Here is a 27,573-nt window from a genome sequence, read left to right as displayed (position 1 = left end):
GCCTTTCTAGAATCCTATATAGGCACCTATTTACCCCCTTTTTAAAAATAATCTCTTTTAAACTCTAACTTTATACTTAACCTTTACTTTTTTACTCTACTTTAAATACCTGCTGCTATAGCCTTTTTAGAATCCTATATAGGCACCTATCTACTCCCTTTTTAAAAACAATTTCTTTTAAACTCTAACTCTATACTTAACCCTTACTTTTTTACCCTACTTTAAATATTTACTGCTGCGGCTTTTCTAGAACTTTATATAGGCACCTACCTACCTTCTTTTTTTAAAAATATACCCTTTTAAACCCTTACTTATACTTAACCTTTACTTTCCTGCTCTACTTTAAATACCTGCTACTGCGCCTTTCTAGAACCCTATATAGGCACCTACCTACCCTTTTTTTTAAACTTTAATAATTTCTAAACTTTCTATTTCCTAACCTGCTCTATAAATTTAATAAATCCCTAATATATTTAATTTAACTTTAATTCGCCCTATTAAACCTTCCTGCTAAACTATTATAATATACTCCTCTAATTACTATTACTGCCTTTTTTCCACCCCTTTTTTTATATCTCTTTTTTAATAAAATTTCTAAACTTTTTAGAATACTACACCTATACTGCGTATACTACTGCTATTAATATACTTTTCTACTAATACTTTTTCTTCTATTACTTTTACTACTTTTTACGCCCTATATTTTTTTTATAACTTATATAAACCCCTTATAGTAACCTATACTTCTAATACCCTAAAAATAGCGCCTATAATATTTTTACCCCCTTTTTTTATACCTTTTTTATTAGGTTTATTTTTTTTTAAAATATTTTAATTACTACCCGAATATTCTCCGCTTCCGGCTTATTATAATACTAAATTTTATACCCCTTACTTTTTTCCTTTTATACCTAATATTACTAGTAACCTACTTTCTACTGCTCTATTAATTTAACTAATTTATCTATTTCTAATACTTTTATTAACTATAAACTTACCTTTCTAATTACTTATACTTTTTAAACTAATAACTACTGCTTAAATTCTATTTTTTTTATAACCGCCTTTTTTTCTATCTAGAGTATTGCTAGTAGTACTTTTAATACGCTGTCTGCTATAGTAACGCCCTATATATTATTATTAGGCTTATTAGTATCTTTAATTATAACTGTTATACTAGTATATATATTTTAATTAATCGAAACAATTTTATATATATTCCTATTATTAACTACTATATTAGTTATTGCTTTAGCTTTTATAACTACCTTTTTTTTATTAACGGCTAAACACCCTTAATATTACTAGTATTTCTATTCCCCCTTTTTATATTCTACTCGCTTTTAGTTCCTATTTATTATACCGTTAATTGTTTTTTTTATATAACTTCTACCTATAATAAATTTCTATATTTCCTTTTTAACGTTTTTTCTAAAATTCTACTTATAAATAACACCTTTTTTATCTATTCGAAATCTATATATAATTATTACTTTACTCTTCCGCCTATTACGCCCTACTCTTCCGCTCTCCTGCGTGTAATACCGTATTTTTCGAATTATTCTAATATATACTACTACTTAAATTATTAGCATATTAATACCTAACCCTAATATATTTATAGCTATAAACACCTGCTATTACCCTTTTATTAACTGCTTTACTAACTTACTTTTCTTTTTACTACTTCCTATATTTTAGTAGAAATAAATATACTCTAAAACTTCTACTAATTAAACTGTTTTTTTTACTATATTATAATATATAATTACCTGCCCCTCTGCGTGCTTCTACTTTAAACTCTCTGCTAACTTAATAATTACGTTTTTTTCCTTTTATATATTATATTGTTAAATACAGTATATAATATTTTTCCGCGTTATTAGCCTCTAAAACTACTAGTATTTTTTTCTAGCTAGTAACCCTATTAATTAAATAAATTTCTTTTCTTTTTAGGGCTAAATTATTACTGTTAAATATACTAACTGCGTTTTTATTATAACTAAATTCCTTAATACTAATATCCTGCTCCTCTACCTGCCTACTAAATCTAAAATTATATAGTATTTATTAATTATAATTCGGTTTAACTGTTCTATTAACCGCTGTTAGTTAATAAAATTGCTAAATACCTTTCTAACCGCCGACTCTAATATAACTAATATAACCTGCGCCTATTTTTACAGACTTTAACTATTCTATTTAATATAACTAATACCGGCTTTATTATAACGGTTTTTTATATCCTTCTATAATAATACTAATAGTATAACTACTACTATTACGCCTGTTAAATATAATACTAGTAATATAAATAAAACGCTTTTACCTTTACCTATACCTATAATAGCAACTACCGGGCTTTTATAGTATATAATAGCCTTTAATACTAGTCTCTATATACCCTAAAATTTAGCTTTTTTACTTACTAATACTTTTAACTGCTGCTCTATATCTACTAATTTTATTATCTTCTACTTTTAATATTTCTTCTTAATAGCCTTCTTTTTATTAGCTGCTATATAGGTTTCTTTTTTTAGCTTAGTCTATATTATATATAGAAACTATAAAAACTAATACTACTTTATACTAACCCTCTATAACTATACCCTTTTTACCTTAGTACTAAATATTAACTCTATAATTAACCGACTATATATTCCCCCTTTAATTCTAGATCTATAGCCGGTCTAGATATTAAATACTTTATTTTTATTATCCGAATTATTTTTATCGCCCTGCACTACCGCCTTTATAACTGCTTTAGAATTAATATATTAACGGTATATAGCCTTAGTACTGTATCTCTATACTATAATATTTAATTTAACCTCTATTTATTATAATAACGCTTCTTATAATACTATTTTTAAACGGTTAGAATTCTATTTCTTAGGTAATAGAACTATATTTTTTCCCTTTTTATTTTTAGTAATGTTTTCGGTTTCTTCTATTACTTTATATTCTTTTTTTCCTTACTTTTTATTCTTTTCTTTATCCTTTTTTTTTTTATCCTTTTTATTTTCTACGCTTGCTATATTATTAATTTAAACCCGCCTCCGCTTTCTCTATAGTATTATCTAACTCTTTTCGGGCTTAGGCTCCTATATAAATAGACTAATCTTTACTAGTTAACCGCCCTATATACTTTTTAACCTCTGCTAAAATAGTAATACTAACTATAAATAATATACTACTAATTTGCCCACCGCGCGTAGTAAATATTAGTAGATAACTTTAGCCTTTCTACTAACTTCTATACCTTTATAGTATACTATTATATATACTACTAACCTATTTTTAATAAAAATCCCCCTACTATTACTATTTAGGCTATTTTAATACTGCACTATTATTAACTCTATTCTACGCGCTGGCAACCTACCTATTATATATACTAACGCTGCTAAATACTGCCGGAATACTTATATTGCTTATATATACTTTTTAATCTTTTTCCTTTTCTATACTAACCTTTATTTACCTTTTACTACTATAGTAGCTACTAGGTTACTAGCTTTAATATTAATAAACCTTTTCCTAATCTTCTACTCCTAGCTAACCTAATTACTTAACTACCTTTTTTTATATACGCTTCTAAATCCTAACTTTTAATTTTATAGGTTTTTAATAAAACTCTATTTTAACTATTACTTAGCTAGGTTATTTACTAAATGCGCCTAATTAATAGCTGGTAATATAATAGGTTTCTGTCTATTTAATAGCTTTTATATAACTTAATTAACCTCTTCTAATAATAATAAATCCCGGTGTAACTTAACCTAGGCTATTATTATAATAGCGCTACACGCGAGAGGTTAAGGGCTTAAAAAGGAGCGTTGATTAGGTGCTATATATAATACTACGTGGAGAATTAAGACGTTATATAAGGAATAGGAAGACGGGAGACAGGCCACCGGATATAAGGGCGTGGCCGAGCGCGTGGCGTACGGCCTCTATACCGTTTCGGCGCGTAGTACGCGTATACGCGAGGTTCTTACTAGATTAGGTAATAGGAAAAGGGGGCAGCCGGTAGGTGGCTAGAGCAGGACAGGATAGGAAGCGGAAGTAAAATAGGAGTAGAGCAGGGTAGGCAGGGCAGAAGGCCGGCTAATAGTAGTAGGCCGGTGCAGATTACTAGAGTTATAGTAATCTACGGCAGAATTTCGGTAGGTAGGGTGTCGCGGTTAATACTATAACAGTACCCCCCTTCTAAACCTAAGTTTCTTAGCGAGTAGAAGGCGCTGTTTATAATATATACGGCTATTTATTAGAAGTAGGGCTGTAAATTAAATCTTAATTAAGGTTTTAGGGTCTAGCAGGATAGGGCTTATCGGATACAGGATTATAAGCTTTAGGGTGGCGGTAATAATAATTAGCCGCAGTAGTAGTATTTTTTAGGTTATTAACAGGTTGCCAGAACAGGTTGTTATATCTAGTCTATTAGACTAAGTACTTATATTGCTTTTGGCGCCGGTTTAGGCGCATGCCTTTAATATAGTCGATATACTATTTAGTCTCTTTTTTAACTTAAATAGGTTTAGGTAGGGGCAACTCCTAGCCAGGCAGGTAGTTAGCTTGCGGAGCGGCAGGACAGAGTAATAAAATATAGAAGATAGGATATATCTTTATAAATTTAGGTAGGCCTAGTTAATAGGCGTATAGAAAGACAATTTATATAATTGGGAACTTCCCTAGATTCTTCTAATTAAGCTTCTTAGCAGGTTAATTTATACGAATATTCCGTGTATTTAACTAGACTTTATTACCTACTTTATAGGCTGGTGCGCCTATATATTTTTAGTTGGTGTATTCTTCTTATATTACTTAGGCCTAAGTTATCTCTTCGCGGATAAACTGCTTAATATCCGATATTTTATTAACTATCTAATTAGCCTTAAGTGCTTACAGTGCTTAATAGGCAGGGCGCGGAGTTCCTAATAGCAGTTTAAAGCCTATTCTTAGGTGTTATCCTAAGATAGCAACAAACGGTGTTACTATTATTAATTTAGATTAGGTATTATTTACCTTAAACTAAGCGGACGGCAGCTAGGTAACCTGGTTATCTTGCTTATAGTTTATATAGGCGCGGAGGACTTATTCTAGTATTAAATTAACCTTCTCTATTTAGCTATTAGTTTCCGGGTGGAAGGCCGATAATAATTAGGCTTTAATATATAGTTGCTTACAGAGTTTATTCTAAAATACGGAGATAAACTGCGATCCTCGATTAGATATATATATATTAGGCAATCCGTAATATACCTAAATATATTAGTAGAATAGGTCGGCTGTAGCCTTAGCTATAATTATTCTATAGGGAATTATATATTAGTACTTGCTTAGGCGGTTTACTATAACTATAATATTAGTGCAGCCTTTAGATTTAGGTAGTTTAATAATAAAGTTAATAGAAATATCTCGCCAGTAATACTGCAGGATAGGCAGGGGTTTTAGAAAGCTATTATACTTCTCTTTTAAAGCCTTTATATAGCAATAGGTATAACAGCATACTATAAATCGGCGGATTATTTTAAATATATGCGGCTAGTAGTATTTTCTTTAGAGGATTTCTAGAGTTTTTCTATATCTAGGGTGGCCGCTAATAGGGGAATTATGCACGTAATAAAGCAGTTTAATCTTTAGTTTATTATTATTAGGAATTGCTATTTAGTTACGGAAGTAGAGCTTGCTATTTTACTCTTTATATTTGCTTAGGGTAATTTTCTTAGAGCGGTATACTCCGGAGCATAACATCTCCAGAACTTCCTAAATAAACTTATTATTTAGGTATTTATCCTTAATAATCTCCTAAATTATTTAGTTAGTTTCTGTTAGATTTAACTGCGTAAATAGGTTAGAACGGAGCAGTATCTAATTTCGGGCTGCTTAAGCTTCTTCTTGCACAGGCGTATTTTATATATAACGCGTTAAGGCGTTAGGCTTCTTACTATACTTACCAGGTCGGTAGATAATTAAGAAGTTAAATTAGAATAGGTATTTAGACTAATAAGCCTGTTAGTAGCTTAACTGCTTTATAGTTGTAAAGTACTGCAGGTTCTTATAGTTGCTAAGAACCTAAATTAGGAATACTGCGCCTTCTAGTTTAGGCCGCCACTATTTAAAGCATCGGATAATTGCTAGGAGTTCCTTATTATAGATCTTATAGTTGTATTTAGCAGGACTTAATTATTTTAAGAAGTAGGCTATAGGTTAGAGTATTCCTTATTTATCTATTTATAAGAGCACTCCAGCATTTATATAGTTAGATAAATCGGCCTTAATAATAATTAGTAGTTTAGGGTCGAAATAATAGAGGATTAGGGCGGTGGTGAACGCTGTCTTAAGTTATTCGAATGCCGCACGGCAGGACTTATTAAACCGGAACAGAACGTCCTTCTTTATAAGTATAATTAGGGGAGCGGCCAGGCTAGAAAAATTGTCGATAAATTATTAGTAGAAGTTTGTAAATCTAATAAAGGCTTATACGTTCTTAATATTATAGGGGACTTCCTAGTTATAGATATTCTTAATCTTATTCTAGTTTATACTAATTCCGCCGGTTAATATTACGTACCCTAGGTAGGTAACCTTATCCTAATAGAATTCGCACTTATCGACGTCTAGTTATAGGCCGGCGGCTTCTATTACTTCTAGGACTAGCTTTATATAATACTAGTGGTTTTTAAAGTTTTTGCTGTATATTAGAATATTATTAATATATACGGTATAGAATACGTCTAGGTATAGGCGGAGTATATTATTTATATAGTATTAGAATATGCTAGGAGTATTAGCTAATCTAAATAGCATTACTAGGTATTTAAACAGGCTGTATCGCGTCCGGAAAGCAGTTAGCTATTTATTTTCTTTCGCGATTTGTAAGCGATTAAATACGGAGATAATATTAAGCTTTATATAGTATTTCGCCTTACTTAATTATACCAGGGTTTTCTAAATTAAGGGGATTAGGTATTAGTTTTTAATAGTTATAGTATTTAGCGCGCAGTAGTTAACACAGAATTATAGGCCTCCTCCGGGCTTCTTAATAAAGATAACCAGAGAGGCAACAGGTAATAAACTAGCACGGATAAATCCTTTTGCGAGGTTATTATTAAGGTACTTCCTTAGCACCTTTAATTTGTTTTATAATATTCCGTATAACAGGCTAAATCTGTGCAGTTTGCCGTTTTTAAGCATAATCTTATAATTATATATTCGGTGTTTAGGTAACTTATTAGCTTCCTGTTGGGAGAAGGTTTTTAGCAAATAGTAATATTATACTAGAACTTTTATAGCTAGGTTAGTTTAGGTTTTCGGAGCTAAGGCCTTATTAATATTAGCAACAGTAATAGCGAAGATTTTATAATTAGGTTATTAGGCTAATCGGGTTATAAACGCCGCGTTTAGCATACAGATATCCGTCCGGGTATTAGGTTTAAATTTAGAATTAGATTTAGTTTTAGGTTTAGTTTCTAGCTTAGTTTAGGGTTAGGTATATTTATCTAGCGTACTATTTTAGGAAGCTAGTAATCGTGTTAGTATTATATAAACAGGCTTAATTGCTGTAAGCAAGAGTATTAGGTTAAAGGTATTAGGCACTGCTTAATAAGGGGCGCTTTAGGAAGCTGTTCTATATAAGTTCTTATTGCAGAGGTTCGGAAGTTGCGCAGGCATTGCGCCTAGTATTAGGACGATTAAAACAATAGTTATTAGTTATTATAGTTAAATCTAATATAGTGCTTATACAGCTAGGGCTGTTCTAGTAGCAGCTTATATTTGCCGAGTTCTAGTATATAGAGATAGATCTATTCTATATAGTTTAGGTGGCGGAGGGTTACTTGCGCAGAGTGTATAATCTGTCCTTTTTTAAGCGTTTTTCTATTAAATCTAGTTGGGCGTAAAACGTAAGGGAGCAGGTCGAGGCGGAGGTTCTATGCGCGCGCCAGATTCCTGTAAATATAACCTATGCCTATAGCTCTACTATTAATTAGAGCTATAGCGTCTATATAGGTAGAGCCTTATTATATAGAAATAGGGACAAGAATCTGTTATTTCTAGGAGTTAGGTTTAGGTTCTTTAAATAGGTTTACAGAAATCCGGGGTTAGAATAGTCCCGGGGGGTAACTTAGCCCTGGGACGGGGCTTTTAATAACTTCTTTATACAGGATAAGCGGCTACCTCTAGATTAATTAGAGCTAGAGAATAAAGTAGTAGATATAGAGAAATAGCGGGCAGATAAGAATTAGGTAGAATTAGTTAATTGCGCGTATATACGCGGTTAGGGGCTTAAAGGCTTATTTACGCTAGATAATTAGACTTAGGGTAAAGGGACAGAGCAATTGCAGGAGATATAGCTATGCTTTCCGCATTTAAAGCAGAGGCCCTTTTAATAATATTTATCTTATTTAGCTAAGCCGGCTAGAGCATATTTAGATATATTAATTTCTATTATATTTAGGTCCTTTTATAACGGAGGGGAATATTAAAAGGGTTAGCCGGGCAGGAATTATAGATTGTTATTATACTTTGCAATTAAGTTAGTATAGTTATTTAGATTATCCGGGGTAGTAGCGCTAACTATTGCACAGCAGAGTTTATTAGAGAGGGAGTATTAGAGCTAAGTTATTAGGCCAGCTTTATATAGATCTATATTAGCGGTAAGTTATCGGAATTTAGTAAAGTATAATATAAAGGCACGCCTTCCTTACTTTAGTATATAGAGTTAATTTAAGAATATAAGTTTCTAGTTTAGATTGCTGTATATAGCCTGCAGGAATTAGATAAGTTAATTAATAGTATAGATATTTTAGTCTATTAAGGGGTTAATAAGCGTTAATAGGTTAGATTCTAATTAAAAGTAAGCGTATAGCAGGCGAGTATATTTAGTTAGGTATTAATTAGCATTTCCTTCCAGTTTATACTATAGTTGTCGGATAAAGATTAGGAGTTTCTTTTAACTCCCTTTAAATATTAGAGGGTTAATTAGACGTTTAGTCTTTAGGATTAGCAGGGCAGCGGCTATTAGGAAGAAGTCTGTTAAAGTTAGCGGAGTAACTTTAATAGTTAGGGTCTATATATAGTTTATATTATTGGCAGGTATTAAGCTATTATTTAATTTATAAATAGAAGGCCCTGTAAATTGTTAGTCGGGCGCTAGTAGTAGAGTAGGGGTAGATTTAGACTAAATTGCGGCTACTTCCTCCTGCAGAGCAGCAATTTCCTATTTCTAGGCGGACAGGACTTCTATTATAGCAGCCTGCTGTTCCTTTATAGAGCTAACAAGCTCTAAAAGTATTATAGTTAGGTTAGCAGGGGTATTTATAGTAGTAAGAGTAGATATAATATAATATTATAATAGCGCTACACGCAAGAGGTTAAGGGCTTAAAGAGGAGCGTTAATTAGGTGCTATATATAATGCTATATAGAGAATTAAGACGTTGTATAAGGAATAGGAAAACGGGAGACAGGCCACCGGATATAAGGGCGTGGCTAAGCGCGTAGTATACGGCCTCTATACCGTTTCGGCGCGTGGTATACGTATACGCGAGGTTCTTACTAGATTAGGTAATAGGAAAAAGGGGTAGCCGGTAGGTGGCTGGAGCGGGACAGGATAGGAAGCGGAAGTAAAACGGGAGCGGAGTAAAGTAGGCAGGGCAGGAGGCCGGCCAACAGTAGTAGGCCGGTGCAGATTGCTGGAGTTGTAGCAATCTGCGGCAGAATTTTAGTAGGTAGGGTGTTGCGGTCGATACTGTAATAGCTATTTCTACTAACCTATAGACTATTAAACGCAACTAGGGTATACTAAATTAAATATTACTATATAATAATATATTATCTATCTACTTAATTACGCCCTTAGTATTAGTAGTATATTAGATCTTTATTCTATACGCCTTTAACCGCTGCAACTAATCTATAGAATATAGTATTCCGCTATATTAAACTAATATTATAAACTGGTCTACTATCTTTTATATAAATTTAAAATGCGCCGGCGCTATTTCCTTAGCGTTTTTCTAGCTAAAATGCTCCTTCTATTATATATCCGCCGCGCGCTTTTTACGCATTTTTATAGCCTAATATAAAACTAATATATAGAATATATTAATAATAGCTATAATCTTAGGTATATATATTAACGCGCTTTCCTAACTATATTACTAGCTAATACCTAAAACGGCTATACCGCTAATTAATACGCTAGTATACTTGTTATCTATAAATAAGTGGTCTAATAACGCTAATATAAATACTAAAACGGCTTTCTTTAACTTTTTTTACTTCTTTTTATTAATTATATAACTATTATTGCTATTACTACTATTATTACTAATATTACTATTATTACTATTCTTCTTTTTATCCTGCTCTACTATTATTTTAATCTTTGCTAATACTAACCCCTATTTACCTATTAACCTAAATACTAGCCTCTAGTTCTAAATATTACCCTTATTTTTTAACTTTTCTATTTTTTTACTATAAATTAGCTTTATTCTATAGGTTTTCTAAATATAATAAATAATAGCTAACTAATATATACTAAATAGCTTCTTATTTATTTTATTACTAGTTTTACGTTAATTAATATAATTTATAGCTGCTAATCTAACTATACTAGCTTTAGATACTTACTACGCCTTTTAAATTACTATCTTAACTATAAAATATAAATTAGCTAATACTTTTTTTTTCTTTTTAGGCTTATATATTAATAACTCTAACTACTTACTATTTAATTTCTTTAAATACTTTGCCTATCCGGCGTAGTTTAACTATACGTTAACTTTAAATCGGTTGTTATTAGCCTAAATCTAACTGCTTACTTTCTTATTAGCTTTTTTAATATTAATTATTGCCTATATAAATACGGCCTCTAATACCTTCTAAATAGGATTTTTCTATTCTTTTTTCTTAGCGGCTGGGTTATACGCGTTTACCTGGAATAATCGGGCTAATAACGCTTTACTACTAAATTTCTAGCACTGCACGCCCTTTTTCTATATTTTTACCCGCTATATAATACTCTATTACCTTTAGTAGTAATATCCTTACTTTTATAAATTTTTCTACCTATATTCCTTTTTATAATAGGTTTATATATTCTGTAAACTATATATAATAAAATAATATAGCGCGCTGTTTTTACGGGCTCCTAAATACTTTAATCTATTATACTAAATAGGTAAATATAGTATAGGCTATGCTACTACTAGCAGGAAAATTACCTACCTATTATTTTACGCCTAATTTTCTAAACCTACTGCGGCCTCTGCTATAGCCTTTTATATTATAACTATAAACTTCTAGTAGTATATAGCTAAATACTTTTATAACTGCCCTTTAGTAATACTATACCTATAATCTCTATAAACTATAATATAATACTATAGAATATACTTAAAAACTTAGGTAAATTATTTTATACCTTACTACACGATTACTATAATAATAGTTAATAAATTAAATAAATACTTTTATATAGCAACTCGCCTTTTTATTTATATCCTATTAAATTATACTATATTTTATTATCTCCTAATTATCGGATATTACACCTATATACCTATAGTATTTTATATATATAATCTACTACTATACCTTAATAATATAGGCTATAGAAATATAGTATAGCAGGCGTTTTAGCTGCTATATACGGCCACGAATACTAATATTGCTAATATAACCCTAACCTCTAATAATAATAATACTACGCCGCGGTTATATACTAAGTCTAAATAATATATTAAATATATAATAGTTAATAACCTGCCTATAATAGTGCTTCTAGTAAAATCTATTAGGGTTTTCTATAGTATAGTTTAATTTTCGTTTCTAAATTATATTATTAAACTGTATAGTTTACTTTTAAATTATAATATAAAATATTTTATAATATATTTTATCTATAAGTTAATAGCGCCCTTTCTATACTTATTACGGCCCTTAAGCCTAATTATTTCTTAGATATATTATAGAATCCGTTAAATCTAGGCCTAGTAGCGCTATTACTCTATATTTTTCTAGCTCTGCTACTACTACTTATTTTCTTATATTTTAAACTTTAGCGCGCCCTTTTTTATAGTTATATACTTAAGGTAAAGCTAGGCAGGCTCTATTATATTAAGATCTAGGGAATTTATAACCTAGAAAAGTTATTAAACCTTAGTAGTAGTATAAATAGTTACTTAATAATAATATATATATATAGGAGTATAATCTTCCTATATAATTATACCCTATTAATTGTGCGCGCAGCGCTAGGTAAATAGAATAAGCTTTTTTTCTAAAATTTTCTTTTTATAGTAATACTAATTAACGCCTATTCTACTGCCTTTTATAAGCTTTCTAGTATTTTATATAAACTACTACTTTAGCTTTCTACCTAGGCAGTTATATATTACTTTAAAGCGTAATAGAGAATTTTCTAGCTTTTATTCTACCTATATAATAGGCTTAATAGTTTTATTAAGCTTAGTAAAATATTTATCTACTATAGCGCGTTTAGCCTTTATTTCTAGGTACTAAATATAGTAAGGGCCCTTATAATTATAAAAAAAGCAGCTCTAGAATATAAACTTTAAGTATTTTTTCTAGTATTTTTATATTATTATATATAAAAACTGTTTATTTAACTAACGCTAGATATAATATTTTTTATAGTGCTAGCTAACTATAAAAGCCGTTTTATTGCTTTAAATAATTTTTTCTAGTTTTTAAAAGTCTAGTATTAATAGTTAAGATACTACTATAATTATTCCTACTTTATCTACTTTTATAGCCTAGGTTTTTATATAGGTTTTATTTTCTATATATTAAAATAGCGGCGAAGAATACGCTATATAGTTATAGCTAAGATTTCTACCTTTTTTATAAGCTAGTAAGTATTTAATTCCCTTCTAGCTCTACTTTTAGTAACTAACTTTTCTATTTTTATAATCTTTTTTATAGTTTATATAGTTAGCCGGCTAGAGTAAGGTATATTTTATATATATATATTAAGAACTTTAAGCGATTATTAGGGGTTTTAGCCGCGATTTATAGCCCTTTTCTAAACGTCCTAAATTATGCGCTTTAATATACTAGTAATAGTAGTAATTTAGTTAAAAAAAATATTTATAGCTTTAAGTATAAGAGCTTACGCCTTTATAGTATTATTATATATAGTATAGTAGTAAATAAAAATTAAGTAGAGTATAAAGGTAATAAAAGGGTTTTTTAGTATTAATATAGCGGATTTTCGTTAGCGCTAGGCCTGTATAGAAAGGGGCTAAACGGTTTATAGTATAGGCTAATATCTAGCGTATGCTATAGCGTTTTTAGCGCGGCAGAAACTTTTAAAGGGAACTTCTATACTTTAGTTTATCTATAACTACCCTCTATTATAATAATATCTTCTTACTAACTACTTTTTTATACCTAATTAGTATAACCTAGTTAAGTACTATAAATAATAACCCGGTTAACTACTTCTATAATAAGTAAATTCTTAATATACTTATAACTGCGGTATCTCTACTAATAATAATAGCTTCCGGATCTGGTTTTCTTTATAATCTACCGCTTCTACCGCCTTTCCTGCCTATACTGCCTCTAAAACCTGCATCTAGTTATATAATACTGCCGCCTTTTTTACTACTACCGAAATCTTCTAGAGTTTTCCAGCCTATAACTAAAAAGGAAAAACTTTATATAGTAGAATTAAATAAACAAAATTTAGTAGGATTAACTAAAAGTACTTTAGAACCTTCGATAGAATACTATATAAACGGAACCCTTAAACCTTATTTTCAACCCTATTTCCTTTTCTTTTATAGTTTTCTAATAGACCCCGATATTCTCTAGACTGTTATTAGTTTTCTAGAAACTCCTACGGTTTTTAAGGGGTCGATTACAGGGTTTTTAGTAAAGATATAGGGTATATATCCTACACTAATCCCTTATAAAAAAGGAAAGGTTTTAGGGAAAGTATAGAAGGTTAATAAGCTCTTATAATTCTCACGACTTTAAGACTATAAAACCTCTGCTTATTCTTGGTCTGCGTGCGACATTAAATTAGTCGATGGAACGACCATTAATAGCTGTCGTACGTTCTGTTGGGCTGGAGATCCCGGCAGCAAGGAACTGGAAGAGGGCGCCTTTGACCTTGAAAGGTATCAAAGATATTTCAAGTCTTCTGTCGTCCGTAAGCCAGTTTTTTCCCCGCTCACGGGTCTATAACAACCGCTTGATTCGGGTTTTAAAGCGATCATCTTTTTCGAGTCGAAATGGCCCTAATATATAGATAATGAAATTGGCAAAGCTCTCTGCCGTGCTTTCTCTTCTCGAGGGTCGAGGTCACCAACGCGAGAATTACAACCATGGCGTCATACTTTAGCAAAACCAAAACATCATCTAAGAAGAGTCAACGCCAAAGGCCTACATTCTAGAGTGCCATATTTAATTACTGTAACCTGTCAGTCGCATTCATGTAATTTCTCCACCCCCCATCCCCTCCAACAAGTCTCAAGTGCGTCTGCCATGCTACCGTCCACTCCAAGCGCCGGAAAACTGTGACTTAATTTTCGACGAGCGGAGCGTGCGGCTTGCGAAACTTAGTACGCATGCTGCGGCTCAGATACTACGGGCGCTTAGTCTTGAAACCGCGCGATAGTTTGAGCGCGACTGGGTTTATGGTTGGACTTCTTTGAATACCTGTACCAAATGGAACTAGCCACCCTTGGCGTAAGTCGAAACAGGGGCAATGAGAATGTTCTCGATTAAACGTGTTACGTTCTTTCCGCTGACGACGCTCTTAACTTCCTCCACTGGCTCTATCTTCGAATCAGCTTTTTCGACTGCCATACTGATTCAATTGAACATATCCCGGTCATTTCCACGAGTTTTCCATTACTGGTTCAGTCCTTCGAAATATACCCACTGTTTCATTGATTCCGAAAATATCAACTATCATTCCACGATGGGTCTTTCTCAAAAGCTGGGTGCGATCTTTCAATAGAGCTTTAAAGAGAAGCCGAGCTCATATTCTCTAGAAAATATTACTCTACGCCTTCTTATTTACGTGTTGCCATGCCCAATCTTTCTGTTCTATGGTACCTCCAACGCATCACGCCCGTTTATCTTATTTAAATGCTGACTACTCTACAGTTCTCGCTCTTACCGGTTGTGTATCCAATTCTCCTGGCATTCCAAACATCTTTCTTCTAAAGTTACAACCTACGAATAAGGATTCAGCAGTCACGGAAACACTCCAAGTTCGGATTGGCTATTTCGGTAAGGCTTGGTCCTGACGGCTGATATTCTTCTGGATCATACCTAATGTGCTTTTAAGGGATGTGCCTTGGAGAATCCCAAAATCTGACGTGCTTTCCCGGATCGAGCGAAATCGACCAATTCTTCCAGTCCCATGTCAACGGAAGTGCCACGGATAATTCTTCGTCTAAGCGTATGGTCTCCATCGCTGGGGTTCTTCAATCGAAAATCTTCGTCTGCCTTTTCGCAGCTGCTGGCGTTTCGTTTTTCGTCGGTCTAATATTCCTGGTGTTACTGAAACACAATCTGAAAGATCGAAAGAACCCCTTCTTGTCTCTTCGCCGCTTCTACAAACAAGCAACGGTTGCTGCTATATGGTTCTCTGCTGCACTAGCTCTAGCAGGAAACAGCGCAGTATTACAGACCTCAGGAGCATTGCAGTACTTCACCACCTCCGTGGAAACTTAGTCTATTAAGATATTATCTGGAACCACAATCCAAGTGTTGCAATGGTTCGTCTTTAGCTTTTCCACGACCTTCGCCTTTGGGGTTTCGGCAATTCTTGGGACAGCAGACATTACTGCGAAATCTGCATTAAAGGACGTAGAAAGTGCAGGTACAAGCTCAGGCGCTGGGGGAGGTATACCTCCACCACCACCCCCACCAATGTTCTAGCTGACGCCAAGCGGCGGAATAATGGGACAGTTTAAGGCTTCTCTTCCTTCACGAAGAGCACCATGTATTGTAAACAACTACCTTTTCCTTTATTAGGGTATCATTCTGCGTCATATACATAGAATCCGATTTTCATGTGGTTCTCTCCCTCAGCTCTTCGTTTGGTGGTTGTGAGTCCGCGAGATTTCAAAGCCTTCATACCCTAATACCTTGTCACTATAAGAAGAGCGTGGTCTGGGGACGTCGTGCTTACCTAGCGGACGAACCGCAAATCTTGCTCTGTGTAGCTTCCTCCGGCCAACCTCTTTACTAAGGTTCTGATATGAATCCAACATTTCTCGATGTATATTGTAGTAGGAATGCTATTGAGGTGGCCGCTAGAGGCCTTTGAAAGCCACTGTAGGAAGACAATTACGTGTTCTTGGCTTAGTCGTGTCCGGAAAACCCTAAGTTCATTTGGTAGCCCGAGTTTAGTCGCAAATCTAAAGGCAGTACCTCCTATTAGTGATAGAAAACTCACTTTGCTAGCTAAGAATATACTTACTCGTCCTATTACCGACAGAGCCTTTTTATGCCCAACGTGTGGTTTTTCGACACGGGCTTGCCAATCACGCCGAATTTGCTGGGTTGATCGAGAGAGGAAGATGGCTTCTGAAGCTGCCCAGCGAGATCTGCTATAAAGTCGTCGTCGTCCATGATGCGAAATAGGCAAAGATAGGAAAGAGGCCGATCTTCCAGAGGGGAGGGGAGAGCGGGATACAACCGCGGAACAATATTCATACGGGCCGGCGCTAGACCTAATTTGGGGGGGGCTACACGGAGTGAAAAAGGGGGCTGCGACGAGTGAAAAGGGGGGCTACGAGTAGGCTCGCCCTAGAGAAAAGGGGGGTGATACGTAAAGAAAGGGGGGGTGATACTTAAGGTCCTCCTAATGTAATTGCTTGTGTTGTACATGGCCGCATTTGGAGAGAGCATTCGGAATTAGTGAGCGAGTTAAGCGAGCCAATCGGAAGCTACGGAGTAGCCCTCCAAGCCAATTAAAAGGCGGTGAAAGAACAGGGGAGGGGGGGTGTGGGTTTACCAAAAAGGGGGTGTGTTTACTAACCCCCTACTAATAAACCGGCCGTTAATCTAATTAAGAATTAGCCGGTTTACTAACCACGCTGCTAACCGATAAACCTCTACACCAGGCTATAAGTCCTCGCAACAACGTCTGCGAGTCCGACGACACCAGCTACAGCGGACAAAGGATCGGCCATGCTTAAAGGAGCAAGAGATGGTTATTAATAAGAAGGATTTCAAGCGTAGAGGCAACTCGAAAAATGTGGGGCTTGATGATTGTGAAGTACGAACGGGATATAGACGCGTTGGGCCGGCTGTCAGGCTAGAGTTCAGCCCTGTGTTGGTTACTATGCCTCGTTGCCTTCTTTGCTCGCCTCATTCCTAGTTCAAAGCTAATTGGCTAAACTTTATCAGCTTGCGGGATTTCATTCAGCAGATCTATCAAAATTGGTTCTGTTGAGTTCGAGTATTGGGCTTCCAAGAATGTCGATAGGTGCGCGTCTGGGGCGGTTTCTGGGCCCTATCGCCCAATCTACCGGTTCATCAACGCGTCTACCTTATCGCGAGCGCCATCCTTCCAATCATCCCAGCATATGCTTAGTGACGCGGTATGTCTGCCTGGACCCAACTTCTTTCCCACGACAGGCGGCAAATCTTCCTCGCCCGCCCCGTTGCCTTCTTTTCCAGCTGGTAGAACGCGATGCCAGCGGATGATACCTTCAAAACGGAAACCCATACGCTGCGCAGCTACGATGGAGGCCTTGTTGTTTCCGTTGGCGTGCCACTGCACTCTGCGGAGACCGAGACCGTTCGGTGGAGCGTCGAGAGCGTAGTGTAGTAGCAAGCCGTTGACGTTAGAGCCTACAAAGGTGCGTTGGAACTTGGGAAGATAGTTCACCTGGTGGAGGAGGCGTCAGCATTCTTAAATATGTTACCGTCAGAAGTCGGAGAGGATGCTTAGGCTCAGTTGAAAGCATGAAAGAATAACAGCCATAGGAGGATTAACATGAGAGGCTGCAGTAAACGAAATGATCCAGAAGAGAGAATTTGGCGCAATCAATAGCGTTCTCAGACGGTCCCTCGGACGGCCATGACGTGAAATGAATGAGACGCAGTCAAGTAGAGGAAAAGAATCAAGATACACGCCACACTCACATGAGCGATCTCAGCTATAGCGCTGTCTCGATTACAATCCATCAAAGCGACCGTGCCGGCGAATGTGCCATCCTCAATCTGCCTGTCTCGAATAACGCATTTCTTGAGAATGATGGCGAACCAGATCTGGCTTTTAACGGAGCGGACTTTCGGCTCGTACCATTCTCCAAAAGCATCTACGTTCTCGAAAGGACCATATGCCAGGTAGTCGAAGTTCCGAGACGCCGCCTTGCAGGTCTCCGAGACATAGACAGTCGAGAAACGAGCGTAGTCTGACTAGTACATACGTTATTCCGGGAGGTCTTCAAAAACTCCATCATTTCGGATTCAGAGTAATTGGTCGGGGATATGCTAGGAAACGACACGTACGTCAAAAGGCACGAGGCTCAATCTGTCGTTGGAGAGTTTAGAGGCGTCAATTGGGAAGCAGAAGTTGTAGCTGTCGCCGCCATCTTGCGTGGAAGGCATTTTCGACACTCAAGAGAGCGCAATTCCGTGGAGCAGTAGATGCGCTTCACTGGTCGACGTCGGTTGTCTGCGGTCAAGGAAGTCATAGTACTTCTAGTCATTGGTGTGAGTCAGCCCAACTTTTCGTCATCCTTCCTTCGTAAGACGAGGCTGTATGGCTCCACAAAAAGCTCACATAGAAGTAGCGGTTAGAGGTCATCGGCAGAAGAGAGCCGCGACAAACACACGGGGACACAATTGAGTCACGACCCAACGTCCAATTGTTTGATGCGATTGTAGAAAAGACGGAGGTCGGAATTGTAGATTGAAGAACGGTCGGCGTATATTTCAGAATCGAGTCTTCAACTAGAAAAATCCCCCGGGCAGGAGAAGACTCCCGACTCCCTCTGATATGCTTGTCTCTCAAGTCCTCACTCTGCCATCACCTCTCGCTTGTGCCATTTCACGAGACTGCGAGCCACCAACAGGAGTTGGACTCTATCAGGCGCATGTTTTGGAAACCTTTGATTCCCGAACATGAGCAAGAGTAGAATACGAAGTACCCGAAATATGCAGCACGCCAAAAACCTCCAACCAATAGCCCAATTCCTGAGCATTGGCGATATGTTGTAGACCACAGCGGCAGCAGTTTAAACGTTGATCGGTATAAGTATCTCCGGCGCGACAGGGTTTCGTTCCCCGAGGCAAGAGGTTACTTAGCTAAGGTGAGGTCAGCGTGCAGAAAGAACTCAAATCATTAGGAAGAAGTCAAATCATTACAGCGAGACTAGGTATAAATAGGCCGCTCGCACTCAGCTTCTCTCACCTCCCGTTCTCTATCCTATCTTCACAGAATCACGTAATATAGTAAAGAAGCCTCATCCGCCATCGTCTAACTCTTATCCAATTTTCCCTATATAATCTCTACTCAAAATGTCATCCCAAGAATTGTCCATCCCCATTTCTCCCTCCATAACCCTCCATACCCTTGTCTCCACCCCGGCTCAACCCTCTTCCCGCCCCTCTCTCCTCCTCCTTCATTTCTGGGGCGGCTCTCACCACACCTACCACCCCTCCATCTCCCTCCTACAAGACCACTACCAGATAATAGCCCCCTCCCTCCGCGGCTGGGGCATGTCCAGTGCGCCCGTCGACGTAACCGCCTACCGCATCGTCGACTACGTAGCCGACATCGTCGCCCTCCTCCTGCACCTAAATACGCAACAACTCGCACTCTCAGCGAACGGAGTCATCGTAGTCGGGCACTCCATGGGCGGCAAACTCGCGCAAGTTCTTCTGAACAACGTGGAAGTGGCGTCGCTTGTAAGGGGATTGATTCTCATCGCGCCCGCACCGGCTGGCAGTTTTGCGCTCTCGGAGAACATGCGCGCGCAGCAGATCCACGCTTACGATAGCGTTGAGTCGGCCTCGTTCGTGGTGGAGAATGTCCTGCTTGGGGAGGCGGAGAATGTGACTGAAGCGACGAGGGTAGATTTGGCTAAGGGGATGGTGGCCGGGAGTCCAGGAGCGCGAGCGGCGTGGCCGGAGTACGGGATGGCGGAGGACTATGAACGAGCTGTGGTTGGAAGCGTGGAGCGGTATCAACGCGAGCAAGGTGTGCTGAAGGTTTTGATTATTGCTGGTGAACTGGATCGCGTCGAGGAGCCTGGGAATGTGGAGAGTAGGGTTGCAGTGGTGTTGAGGAATTCGGGCGCGGATGTGAAGATTGAGCAGATAGCTGGGGTAGGGCATCTGATCCCGTTAGAGGCACCGGAGAGCATGGCGGCTGCTGTTACCGCTTTCGTGGAAAGCCTCTAATAGAGGGAGTAGCAATAACTTAATCACGCTAGAGATTAGTATTTATATAGCTTATAGTCTGGTCAACCTGCCATCAAGTCTCGCTCGTGACAGACCAAGAGACTTCGATTGCGCTGTATCATATAAGCTCTACCTACCGTGCTTTATCTTGTCAAAGATACCCTTTAGTGCGGCCAGATTCTCTCGGGCCTAGCCGCCGTCGTCTCAATCTGTTCAGTTGGAGAACCGTTTCGTGATGTGCGAAGTACTTGAGCAGCAGTACCCGTCGCCCAGCGGTTACATTTCGAAACGTATAAACACTACGTAACGCTCGAAGACCACAGCTGAATTGCCTGCAATGTCACTAGTAGACATATTCGCATGTATCACGGGTGGGAACTTCCCGGCAGTGCCAGGGTCCACGCAACAAGCGTATTCGAAGAGTTCCTTTGCAGTGTTTCTAGCGACGCCGCCTTTAGGCATCATTTCAATTTTGGCGCCGAATGTGGAGGCGTGTTTGGCGGATGATGTAGCGAGGAGATTGCACGGGAATGAGGTGCCGCTCGGGGAGTATCTCAAGGAAGAGTTGAATGATGAGAGGGAGAGGGTCAACATCTTGTTCTATCGAACTTGTCTTGGAAGACTAAAATGGATGATCACCTAGGCGTGGGAGGTCGGGCTTTCTAGTCGTGATGTTTTGGTATGCGGGATTGGAACGTGGCTTCTGACACGGAGCTGTCACTTTCACCGACGGAGTAATTAGCGGTAGCAAAATTGAAACATCCCCAGCAAATTGAGCAACTTTCCTGAAACTGTTTGCTCTCCTCTCAGTATCACCTGACGCTCAAAGCCTATTTTCTTTGGACCCCTCTCAACCCAATTCAACGTAGTTCAGTGGTTACAGCGCACCCCCCCTATTCTTCGGTGGTTTCATCGGAGGTTTTCATGGTGCATGGCTGGCTTTGGTGTTTGACCAGAGATTTATTTGCCTGGTGTTTTCATCGGGTTGGGTTGGGTGAAACCCGCGTTCGATTCACGGTGTTGGAAATATTTGTTTTTGAGGCGTCAATGGCGGCGTTTCTTTCCCTTTTCCTGAGTCGAACTCATAATTGCTTATTGTCAGTGGCTCAATTCGCCGCCGCTCTGGAATAAAATCCAACGTAGTTCAGTGGTAAGAACCCCCCTTTTGAGCTTTGGCTTTTACTAAATCTTGGACCGGCGGTAATGTAGGGAGCTCTTAAGGCTGTTCCTTGATCTGTCTACGTCTCTATCGATGGACTTTTGGGGTGAACCTAAGCATACCCAGACGTGGAATGGGTGAAACCTGCATCTGATTCGCGGCGCTGGAACTGCATATCTTTTGCCTCTTGCTTTGTGTGGCTCGGTCGTTGTCGCTCCTCATCTAACCAGGTCTTCTGACAAAGATGGGTTTGAGAAGGTGAGGATGGGGTAGTGGGAACTATTTTCATTCAAAGAATACTAAGAGCGGATATCAAAATGGCACATGGCAGAACGCAGCGCGGTGTTAGAACTTCCGATTGTGAAGAACATAACGCCCTAAGTCAGCCAATGTCCTTGAAACGCATCGAAGAACTCAAAAGTCGGCGCTCAATATGTGGAGTATGTAATTATTCATTTTCCCATTGCCAAGCTAGAAACTTCCAATTTAGCTCTGCTGGTCTCCAGGAAATGCCATACCCAAGTCCGTTCTCGACAGACGGACTCTCTCTCGAGGTCGTGAGGCCTCCGGTAGCCTTTACTGCATGCTCGAAAACGCAGCGTCGAAACCGAGAATGCAGAATCGCCATCGAGCACATGACGCAAGGCTCATGTGTCAAGTAGATGTCAAGATCCACGCACAGGTAGCCAGTGGATGGTAAATTGTCAACGGAGAAGAACGAATGCTCCACTGGTGACAGTGGTACATCACAAGCAATATATCCCGCTGCATCTGGTGTTAGTTCATCAGGTGAGTGTTCGAGCCGTACACGTTTCCTGGCGACCATGCCAATGGCTCTCATCACAGCATGTGCCATGACGTTTCCCGGCTCTTCTGTGCAGGGCTTTGAATCACCAGTACCTCGCCACCGCGCATCTCCAGCCACTGCGATGACTCTGTGCTCTTTGCGCTCCTTTTGCACGATGACACAACCAACGTTCTCCCCAATGCCCCGGGAACTCGTTTGTCCGCCTGCCACCTCAGCTAGTGCAAGCCATGTACCAGCGTATGGCTCGATTCCGGCTTGATTTCTCTCAAGCAGGCTTGGATGTGGCCCATACGGATTCGTGTTCTTGTACGATATCGACCAGTATTTCTCGCTCCATTCCTGAGCTTCTTCAGCTGATGTGGGCGCGAGGGCTGGGACGGGTATGGTGAAGACGTGGGGCACGATATTTGCGATCGAAAAGGGTGGTTCTCGAACAAGCGAAGCTACGAGATCGGGGAGGGCTATAAGGGATGCTGGGGAGACGAGGAGGTAGCGGGTCTCGATAGGATTCGAGTTGCCTGCTTGAGGTGCACCGTCGAGATCGTTAGGAAAAGGCCATGTTTGCGCCGACGCAGCGAAGGTCTGCTGGATGTGGTCTGGAAGGAATGGAAAATTTACGACTCGGCGTAGGTGCTGGATGTTCACATCGCGAATGTTGGGTATTGCGATCCGGATGACGCTTCAAAGATCAGCGATTGACATCAAGCCCATGTCAAGTGGACATACTCCAGAACTGCACTCGCGAAGACAGCGGGTACTGCAACGACGTATGCGTCAACTGGCAATTAGTTAGGACTGTGTCCAAGCTAGTCAAAGGCGTATGGAGAAGTACTCACGAAGCTCTGTGGCAGCTCGCAGCTCATCACGGGTCCTCAAGGCGACCAAGCGACCTTGCTTTGGAGTGATTCCCAGCTTCTGGGCATCAACACGGCCGTGGAAGATGCCATGCTGTGCGATTTGCGATGTGGTCATTGTTTTGGGCCGAGGAAGCTCGAGGTCCGTTTTTTGATGCCGCGGGATCAGGTTGGGCCGAATTCTTGGCCTTCGCTCTGCCTCGAGTGCCATCTTCCCATCCTTACTTCCTCCATCGTCAACCTCATCCACCCCCAGCCACCCTCAGCAGCTTTCGACGTGGTCTACCAGCAACCTTAGAACTAGCTATGCTTGAATATCATCTCGTTACGCGAGACAACTTTGTCGCTACGTATCACTAGCCTTTGATCTCGAGCCTCGTGCCATTCTGCATTCTTCTTCATGTATAGTATTACATCCCGAACCCTCCTTCATATCTATTATCCCCCCAACCCGCTCTACACGCTAGAGATTCTCTTTTCGTCACGTGTACTGCGATTTATGCGATGGCCCTGCCAGGTACAGCCTTGGAATGCAACTGGCAAATCGAATCAGGATTATGTCGCTCATGCCTCTTGGCAGCCGAGGAAGGCGTGTATGATAGCATATGGTCTCGAGTGGGACAAGGCCTCTCCGGGGAAGTGAACACATGCCAATTTTGCCAAAAAGTCGCAAAAAATCTCCGAGACCAAGTCTCAAGGTGTCCTCCGCCATCGTTGGCAGAGCCATCGAGACTTCTTCATCGAAAACAACGCCCGCTGCCATTCACGACCGATATCAGCAATGTTATCATCTATTCTAAGAGCGGCATGGAGACTTCCAACGCGTCCATAACTAGTTAGGTGGAAGTAGGGCAAATTTCGAGGAACGAGAAACTTGCACTACGCGAAAGCCACGGGTAGACGCTGTCAAACATCCTCGAACTTAAGTGGCCAAGACAATTCAAGCTCACAGTTATCGACGTCCATCGTAATTGCATCACCGAAGTGGATCCTACCCTGGACGACTTAAGGTACTTCACCTTGAGCTATGTATGGGGAATGGTAGCACAGCTCTTGCTTACTACACACAACACTCCAAGTCTTCTAAAGGATCAAGCACTGAGTCATTCTGCTCATCGTCTACCTCAAGTTATCAAAGATGCGATGACCGTAGTTTTTGAACTGGGCGAGCGGTATCTTTGGGTCGACTCCCTGTGCATAACACAGAACGACGCGGCGGTAAAGCACGACTTGATCTCACACATGTCGCAAATATATGCCAAAGCATACCTAAATATATGTGCCGTCGCTGGTCTCCACGCTAATGAAGGCCTTCCAGGTGTCCGACCATTCACTCGAAGGCCGCAGAATGGTGGCGAAGTTGGTGGATTACGGCTTGCTCAGAGGCCATCAAGACTCGCTGAAGTCATTTTTCGATCACACTATAACAAGCGGGGATGGACGTTTCAAGAGAGACTTTTGTCCAACAGATGCCTCTATTTTACTAAGGAGCAAGTACATTTCCAGTGCAAATCCAACATCTGGTGTGAAGACCGAAATGAGCGAGCGCGCGCGGATGCGGGGTGGCCCGGGGGGTTGTCCATGAAGACATTGCGCTATTGAGCCCCCTGGCGAAGAGTTCTATTGAAAGAGTAAGTATCAGAGAGATATTTCCCGTCTACGCAGAAATAGTTGCTGAGTATACCTCTAAATCTCTCTCTGATACTTCCGACATACTCAATGCCATCACCGGTATTCTCGATGTCCTCAGCTCATCAACCGGGTGGCATTTTCTTTGCGGCATTCCCGCACCCTGCCTTAGTCTATCACTTCGATGGACTCCAAGTGGTCACGCGCGACGACGGGGTGAGGTAAACAGCGCCATGAAACCCGTGAAAATCTCAAGCGATTTTCCTAGCTGGTCATGGGCCGGATGGGAAGGAATCATTGACCATGAAATCATGCCAACTGGTGAAAACTGGGGTAAAATCAGATCACACATCATTGTGATTACTGCTGAGATTGGAGAAGCACTTCAGGTGGGACCTACGTGGGGTCTGTCTCATCCGCCATCAAGCTCTCCACTCTGTCATTATCCTAGCGCAAGACCCAATGTATTGCATCTTTGGGGAGCTGTTGCAGCTGTAGCCCAATTCACCTTCGATGCTTTCACTACAGATCCCGAACGCCCGGGAAGACCGACAACCGCCCAACAGGATCTGAACGACGACCGTCATCCAATCTACAAAATTCGAGACCACCGTGCTCGACATTGCGGAGTCTTCTACGGCGTAGATGACGAGGATGTATCAAGTTGGCGATCCCAGAACTGTGAGCTTGTTCTCATATCTGAAACGCAACACGTACTATACCTCCACCTCGGCCACGAATGCCCTACCCCAACTTTCGACACACGACATTTCAACGATACTGGATGGTGCACGTACAACGTACTGTTAGTAGAGGTACAAGACCACTTCTGCGAGCGCCTAGCAGTGGGCCAAATACACGCGCAGGCCTGGAAACTGTGCCATTCGATGAAAAAGTATATACATCTCATATGAGACATCGAGACCCGGGGATGGGCTCCTGATCTCGGATACATTTAACAGGTACATGCTTTGTTCAATTCCTCCATGCCTTCTTCAACCCTCTATGATGCTATCTATTTCAATGTATTCGAGAATCGATCACCCTTGAAAATAATCTGGTGTTGTCTGACGTTGGGACTTTTCGCACCCTCTTCGTATCTTGAGTTATTAGTGAGAGTAGTTTGCTAACTTGTTTGAGGGAAGCATGATATTGTCACTAAAGATTCCCATGGTTAAGATATGGTCGAGTCGGCTTTGGCGTATCGTGAGTTGAGCCAGATCAGATGTTCGAGGATGACTTGAGCCCACCATCCTTGGCATCTCGAAGGCAGAGATTCTCATTCGTAAATAGTGGTAAAAGTGTAGTGTCATGTTTCAATTCGTAGCTTCAAATTCTCTGAAAATCCACCGTGATGTTACGAGTACTCATTTTGCTCGAAGATCAAGTAACGCCTCCCGATGCTCTCGCTAACACGTAGCCTTCAAATGCAATAAAACGCCGAATACATCATTCGTACCATCGGGATCCCTCAGCTTACATCATGACCCGCCCACTGTCTTAACTACCTCTTCCACAACCTTTCTTATAGCCTTGGACGCCGGACTGTCCGGATACGCATCCAGAAAGCTCTCGCCTAAGTCGCAGGCCAGCCTGATCAGCGGGTCCAGCGGCACAGCTCCCAAGTACGGTATACCTTCTTCCTCAGCCAACTTCTTCGCACCACCCGTACTGGCCCGGAAAATCTGGCTCACGTATCCGCACTTCTTATTCGGGCACACAAACCCGCTCATGTTCTCGACAATCCCAATTATCCTGATCCCCGCCTTCCGGCAAAAATCCACCTCTCTTCTTACATCCAACAGACTGACCTCCTGCGGCGTCGTCACTAGTACCGCCCCATCGACCCCAGCCTCCTTCAGATACGAATTCACACTGAGGTGCTCGTCCGACGTCCCCGGTGGCGTATCCACAATCAAGTAGTCCAACTCGCCCCACTCCACGTCTTTCAAAAACGTCTTGATCAGCCCGTTCTTCCTCGGGCCCCGCCAAATAACAGCATCATCCCGGTTCGGCAGCATAAACTGCACGCTCATAACGGCCAGACTTTCGGTCGCCCAGATAGGACTCCACCCCGTGGCGCTGACATGAATAGTCTCATCCTCCACCCCCATCATCTTGGGTATCGACGGCCCGCAGATATCCGTGTCCATCAAGCCCACCGGGTTCTCGAGGTTGTCGAGCCCGGCGAAGCCATGCGCGAGCATGGTGGAGAAGGTGGACTTGCCAACGCCGCCTTTGCCGGAGAGCACGAGGATCTTGTGTTTGACATTGGCGAGTCGCGCGGTTATGAGGGGGATGTCGGGGTCGGGGCCTTTGGGCGCGGAGGCGCAGATGGCTTGGTTCGGGCAGCCAGCGCAGGAGTCGGCGGTGCCGGCGAGGTTGGATTCGGGGCCGGGACAGTGTTCTGGCTCTGGCGCGACGAGCTTTGGGGCTTGTTTGAGAGGGGCAGTGAAGTCTATGGGCTCGGGAAGGGGTTCGAGGGAGGGCGCCATGGTGGGGTGGGAGGCGGGGCGGAAAGATGGGCTTTAACAATGGCGATTGTGGTGAGCGTTTGTTTTAGCTGTTTCAGCCGGTGTTAAGGTACGGAGGAAGTCGTGTAGTGTGGTTCTCCATGAGGCGAGAAAAGAGGTGAATGTTGCTTAGATATCCAAAAGACGAGTCGAAAGAAGTCCGCGGGGACCGGCAGATTCCGTTCGGGCTGGAAGAA

At 40.1% G+C, this 27,573-nt stretch overlaps 8 protein-coding genes across 8 annotated transcripts; 5 read left to right on the top strand and 3 right to left on the bottom strand.

Annotated features, from left to right (window-relative positions):
- Nucleotides 1–14,017: 14,017 nt before the first annotated feature.
- BDZ99DRAFT_403719 (uncharacterized protein) lies at nucleotides 14,018–14,224 on the top strand (the record flags this gene model as incomplete). Its single annotated transcript, XM_033716358.1, has 1 exon — nucleotides 14,018–14,224. A coding segment is annotated over one exon (207 nt), but the record flags the coding sequence as incomplete, so codon positions are not given.
- Nucleotides 14,225–14,963: 739 nt separating this feature from the next.
- On the top strand, nucleotides 14,964–15,724 carry BDZ99DRAFT_504730 (uncharacterized protein; the record flags this gene model as incomplete). The annotated part of the gene is made up of 3 exons (XM_033724063.1): nucleotides 14,964–14,985; nucleotides 15,152–15,277; nucleotides 15,336–15,724. The coding sequence occupies 3 exons, from the start codon at nucleotides 14,964–14,966 to the stop codon at nucleotides 15,722–15,724; spliced, it is 537 nt and encodes a 178-aa protein (XP_033568256.1).
- Nucleotides 15,725–17,298: 1,574 nt separating this feature from the next.
- BDZ99DRAFT_469806 (putative GNAT family acetyltransferase) lies at nucleotides 17,299–18,845 on the bottom strand. Its single transcript, XM_033721590.1, has 4 exons — nucleotides 18,792–18,845; nucleotides 18,518–18,709; nucleotides 18,149–18,424; nucleotides 17,299–17,891 (listed from the first exon to the last, which is right to left on the bottom strand). Exons 2-4 carry the CDS (start codon nucleotides 18,614–18,616, stop codon nucleotides 17,526–17,528), a joined length of 741 nt encoding a protein of 246 aa, XP_033568255.1. The 5' UTR covers nucleotides 18,617–18,709; nucleotides 18,792–18,845; the 3' UTR covers nucleotides 17,299–17,525.
- Nucleotides 18,846–19,454: 609 nt separating this feature from the next.
- Nucleotides 19,455–20,524, top strand: BDZ99DRAFT_469805 (alpha/beta-hydrolase). Its single transcript, XM_033721589.1, has one exon. It carries the CDS (start codon nucleotides 19,529–19,531, stop codon nucleotides 20,411–20,413), a length of 885 nt encoding a protein of 294 aa, XP_033568254.1. The 5' UTR covers nucleotides 19,455–19,528; the 3' UTR covers nucleotides 20,414–20,524.
- Nucleotides 20,525–20,582: 58 nt separating this feature from the next.
- On the top strand, nucleotides 20,583–21,056 carry BDZ99DRAFT_577746 (uncharacterized protein; the record flags this gene model as incomplete). Its single annotated transcript, XM_033728734.1, has 1 exon — nucleotides 20,583–21,056. Exon 1 carries the CDS (start codon nucleotides 20,751–20,753, stop codon nucleotides 21,054–21,056), a length of 306 nt encoding a protein of 101 aa, XP_033568253.1. The 5' UTR covers nucleotides 20,583–20,750.
- Nucleotides 21,057–21,838: 782 nt separating this feature from the next.
- BDZ99DRAFT_577745 (cytidine deaminase-like protein) lies at nucleotides 21,839–23,381 on the bottom strand. Its single transcript, XM_033728733.1, has 3 exons — nucleotides 23,217–23,381; nucleotides 23,107–23,158; nucleotides 21,839–23,059 (listed from the first exon to the last, which is right to left on the bottom strand). Exons 1-3 carry the CDS (start codon nucleotides 23,350–23,352, stop codon nucleotides 22,021–22,023), a joined length of 1,227 nt encoding a protein of 408 aa, XP_033568252.1. The 5' UTR covers nucleotides 23,353–23,381; the 3' UTR covers nucleotides 21,839–22,020.
- An 861-nt stretch (nucleotides 23,382–24,242) lies between these two features.
- Nucleotides 24,243–25,874, top strand: BDZ99DRAFT_555501 (HET-domain-containing protein). Its single transcript, XM_033727153.1, has 2 exons — nucleotides 24,243–24,811; nucleotides 24,838–25,874. The coding sequence occupies exons 1-2, from the start codon at nucleotides 24,273–24,275 to the stop codon at nucleotides 25,775–25,777; spliced, it is 1,479 nt and encodes a 492-aa protein (XP_033568251.1). The 5' UTR covers nucleotides 24,243–24,272; the 3' UTR covers nucleotides 25,778–25,874.
- Nucleotides 25,875–26,097: 223 nt separating this feature from the next.
- On the bottom strand, nucleotides 26,098–27,486 carry BDZ99DRAFT_469801 (cytosolic Fe-S cluster assembling factor nbp-35). The gene has a single exon (XM_033721588.1). The coding sequence runs from the start codon at nucleotides 27,356–27,358 to the stop codon at nucleotides 26,345–26,347; it is 1,014 nt and encodes a 337-aa protein (XP_033568250.1). The 5' UTR covers nucleotides 27,359–27,486; the 3' UTR covers nucleotides 26,098–26,344.
- Between the last annotated feature and the right edge of the window lie 87 nt (nucleotides 27,487–27,573).

The sequence above is a fragment of the Mytilinidion resinicola genome, assembly GCF_010093595.1.
Source record: "Mytilinidion resinicola strain CBS 304.34 unplaced genomic scaffold BDZ99scaffold_42, whole genome shotgun sequence".
In the NCBI taxonomy this organism is placed as follows: Eukaryota; Fungi; Ascomycota; class Dothideomycetes; order Mytilinidiales; family Mytilinidiaceae; genus Mytilinidion; species Mytilinidion resinicola.
Note: the sequence above shows the minus strand (reverse complement) of the source record. Positions and strands in the feature narration are given on the sequence as shown.

Excerpts from the sequence above, each read along its gene's own strand:
- BDZ99DRAFT_469806 (XM_033721590.1), bottom strand. The coding sequence starts at position 18,616 with ATGCCTTCCACGCAAGATGGCGGCGACAGCTACAACTTCTGCTTCCCA. Across the intron at positions 18,425-18,517 it reads TGAGCCTCGTGCCTTTTGAC|TCAGACTACGCTCGTTTCTC; the intron begins GTACGTGTCGTT and ends CGTATGTACTAG. Across the intron at positions 17,892-18,148 it reads CTATAGCTGAGATCGCTCAT|GTGAACTATCTTCCCAAGTT; the intron begins GTGAGTGTGGCG and ends CTCCTCCACCAG.
- BDZ99DRAFT_469805 (XM_033721589.1), top strand. The coding sequence starts at position 19,529 with ATGTCATCCCAAGAATTGTCCATCCCCATTTCTCCCTCCATAACCCTC.
- BDZ99DRAFT_577745 (XM_033728733.1), bottom strand. The coding sequence starts at position 23,352 with ATGACCACATCGCAAATCGCACAGCATGGCATCTTCCACGGCCGTGTT. Across the intron at positions 23,159-23,216 it reads GCGAGCTGCCACAGAGCTTC|TTGACGCATACGTCGTTGCA; the intron begins GTGAGTACTTCT and ends ACTAATTGCCAG. Across the intron at positions 23,060-23,106 it reads TTCGCGAGTGCAGTTCTGGA|CGTCATCCGGATCGCAATAC; the intron begins GTATGTCCACTT and ends TGATCTTTGAAG.
- BDZ99DRAFT_555501 (XM_033727153.1), top strand. The coding sequence starts at position 24,273 with ATGGTAGCACAGCTCTTGCTTACTACACACAACACTCCAAGTCTTCTA. Across the intron at positions 24,812-24,837 it reads GCGGGGTGGCCCGGGGGGTT|CCCCCTGGCGAAGAGTTCTA; the intron begins GTCCATGAAGAC and ends TGCGCTATTGAG.
- BDZ99DRAFT_469801 (XM_033721588.1), bottom strand. The coding sequence starts at position 27,358 with ATGGCGCCCTCCCTCGAACCCCTTCCCGAGCCCATAGACTTCACTGCC.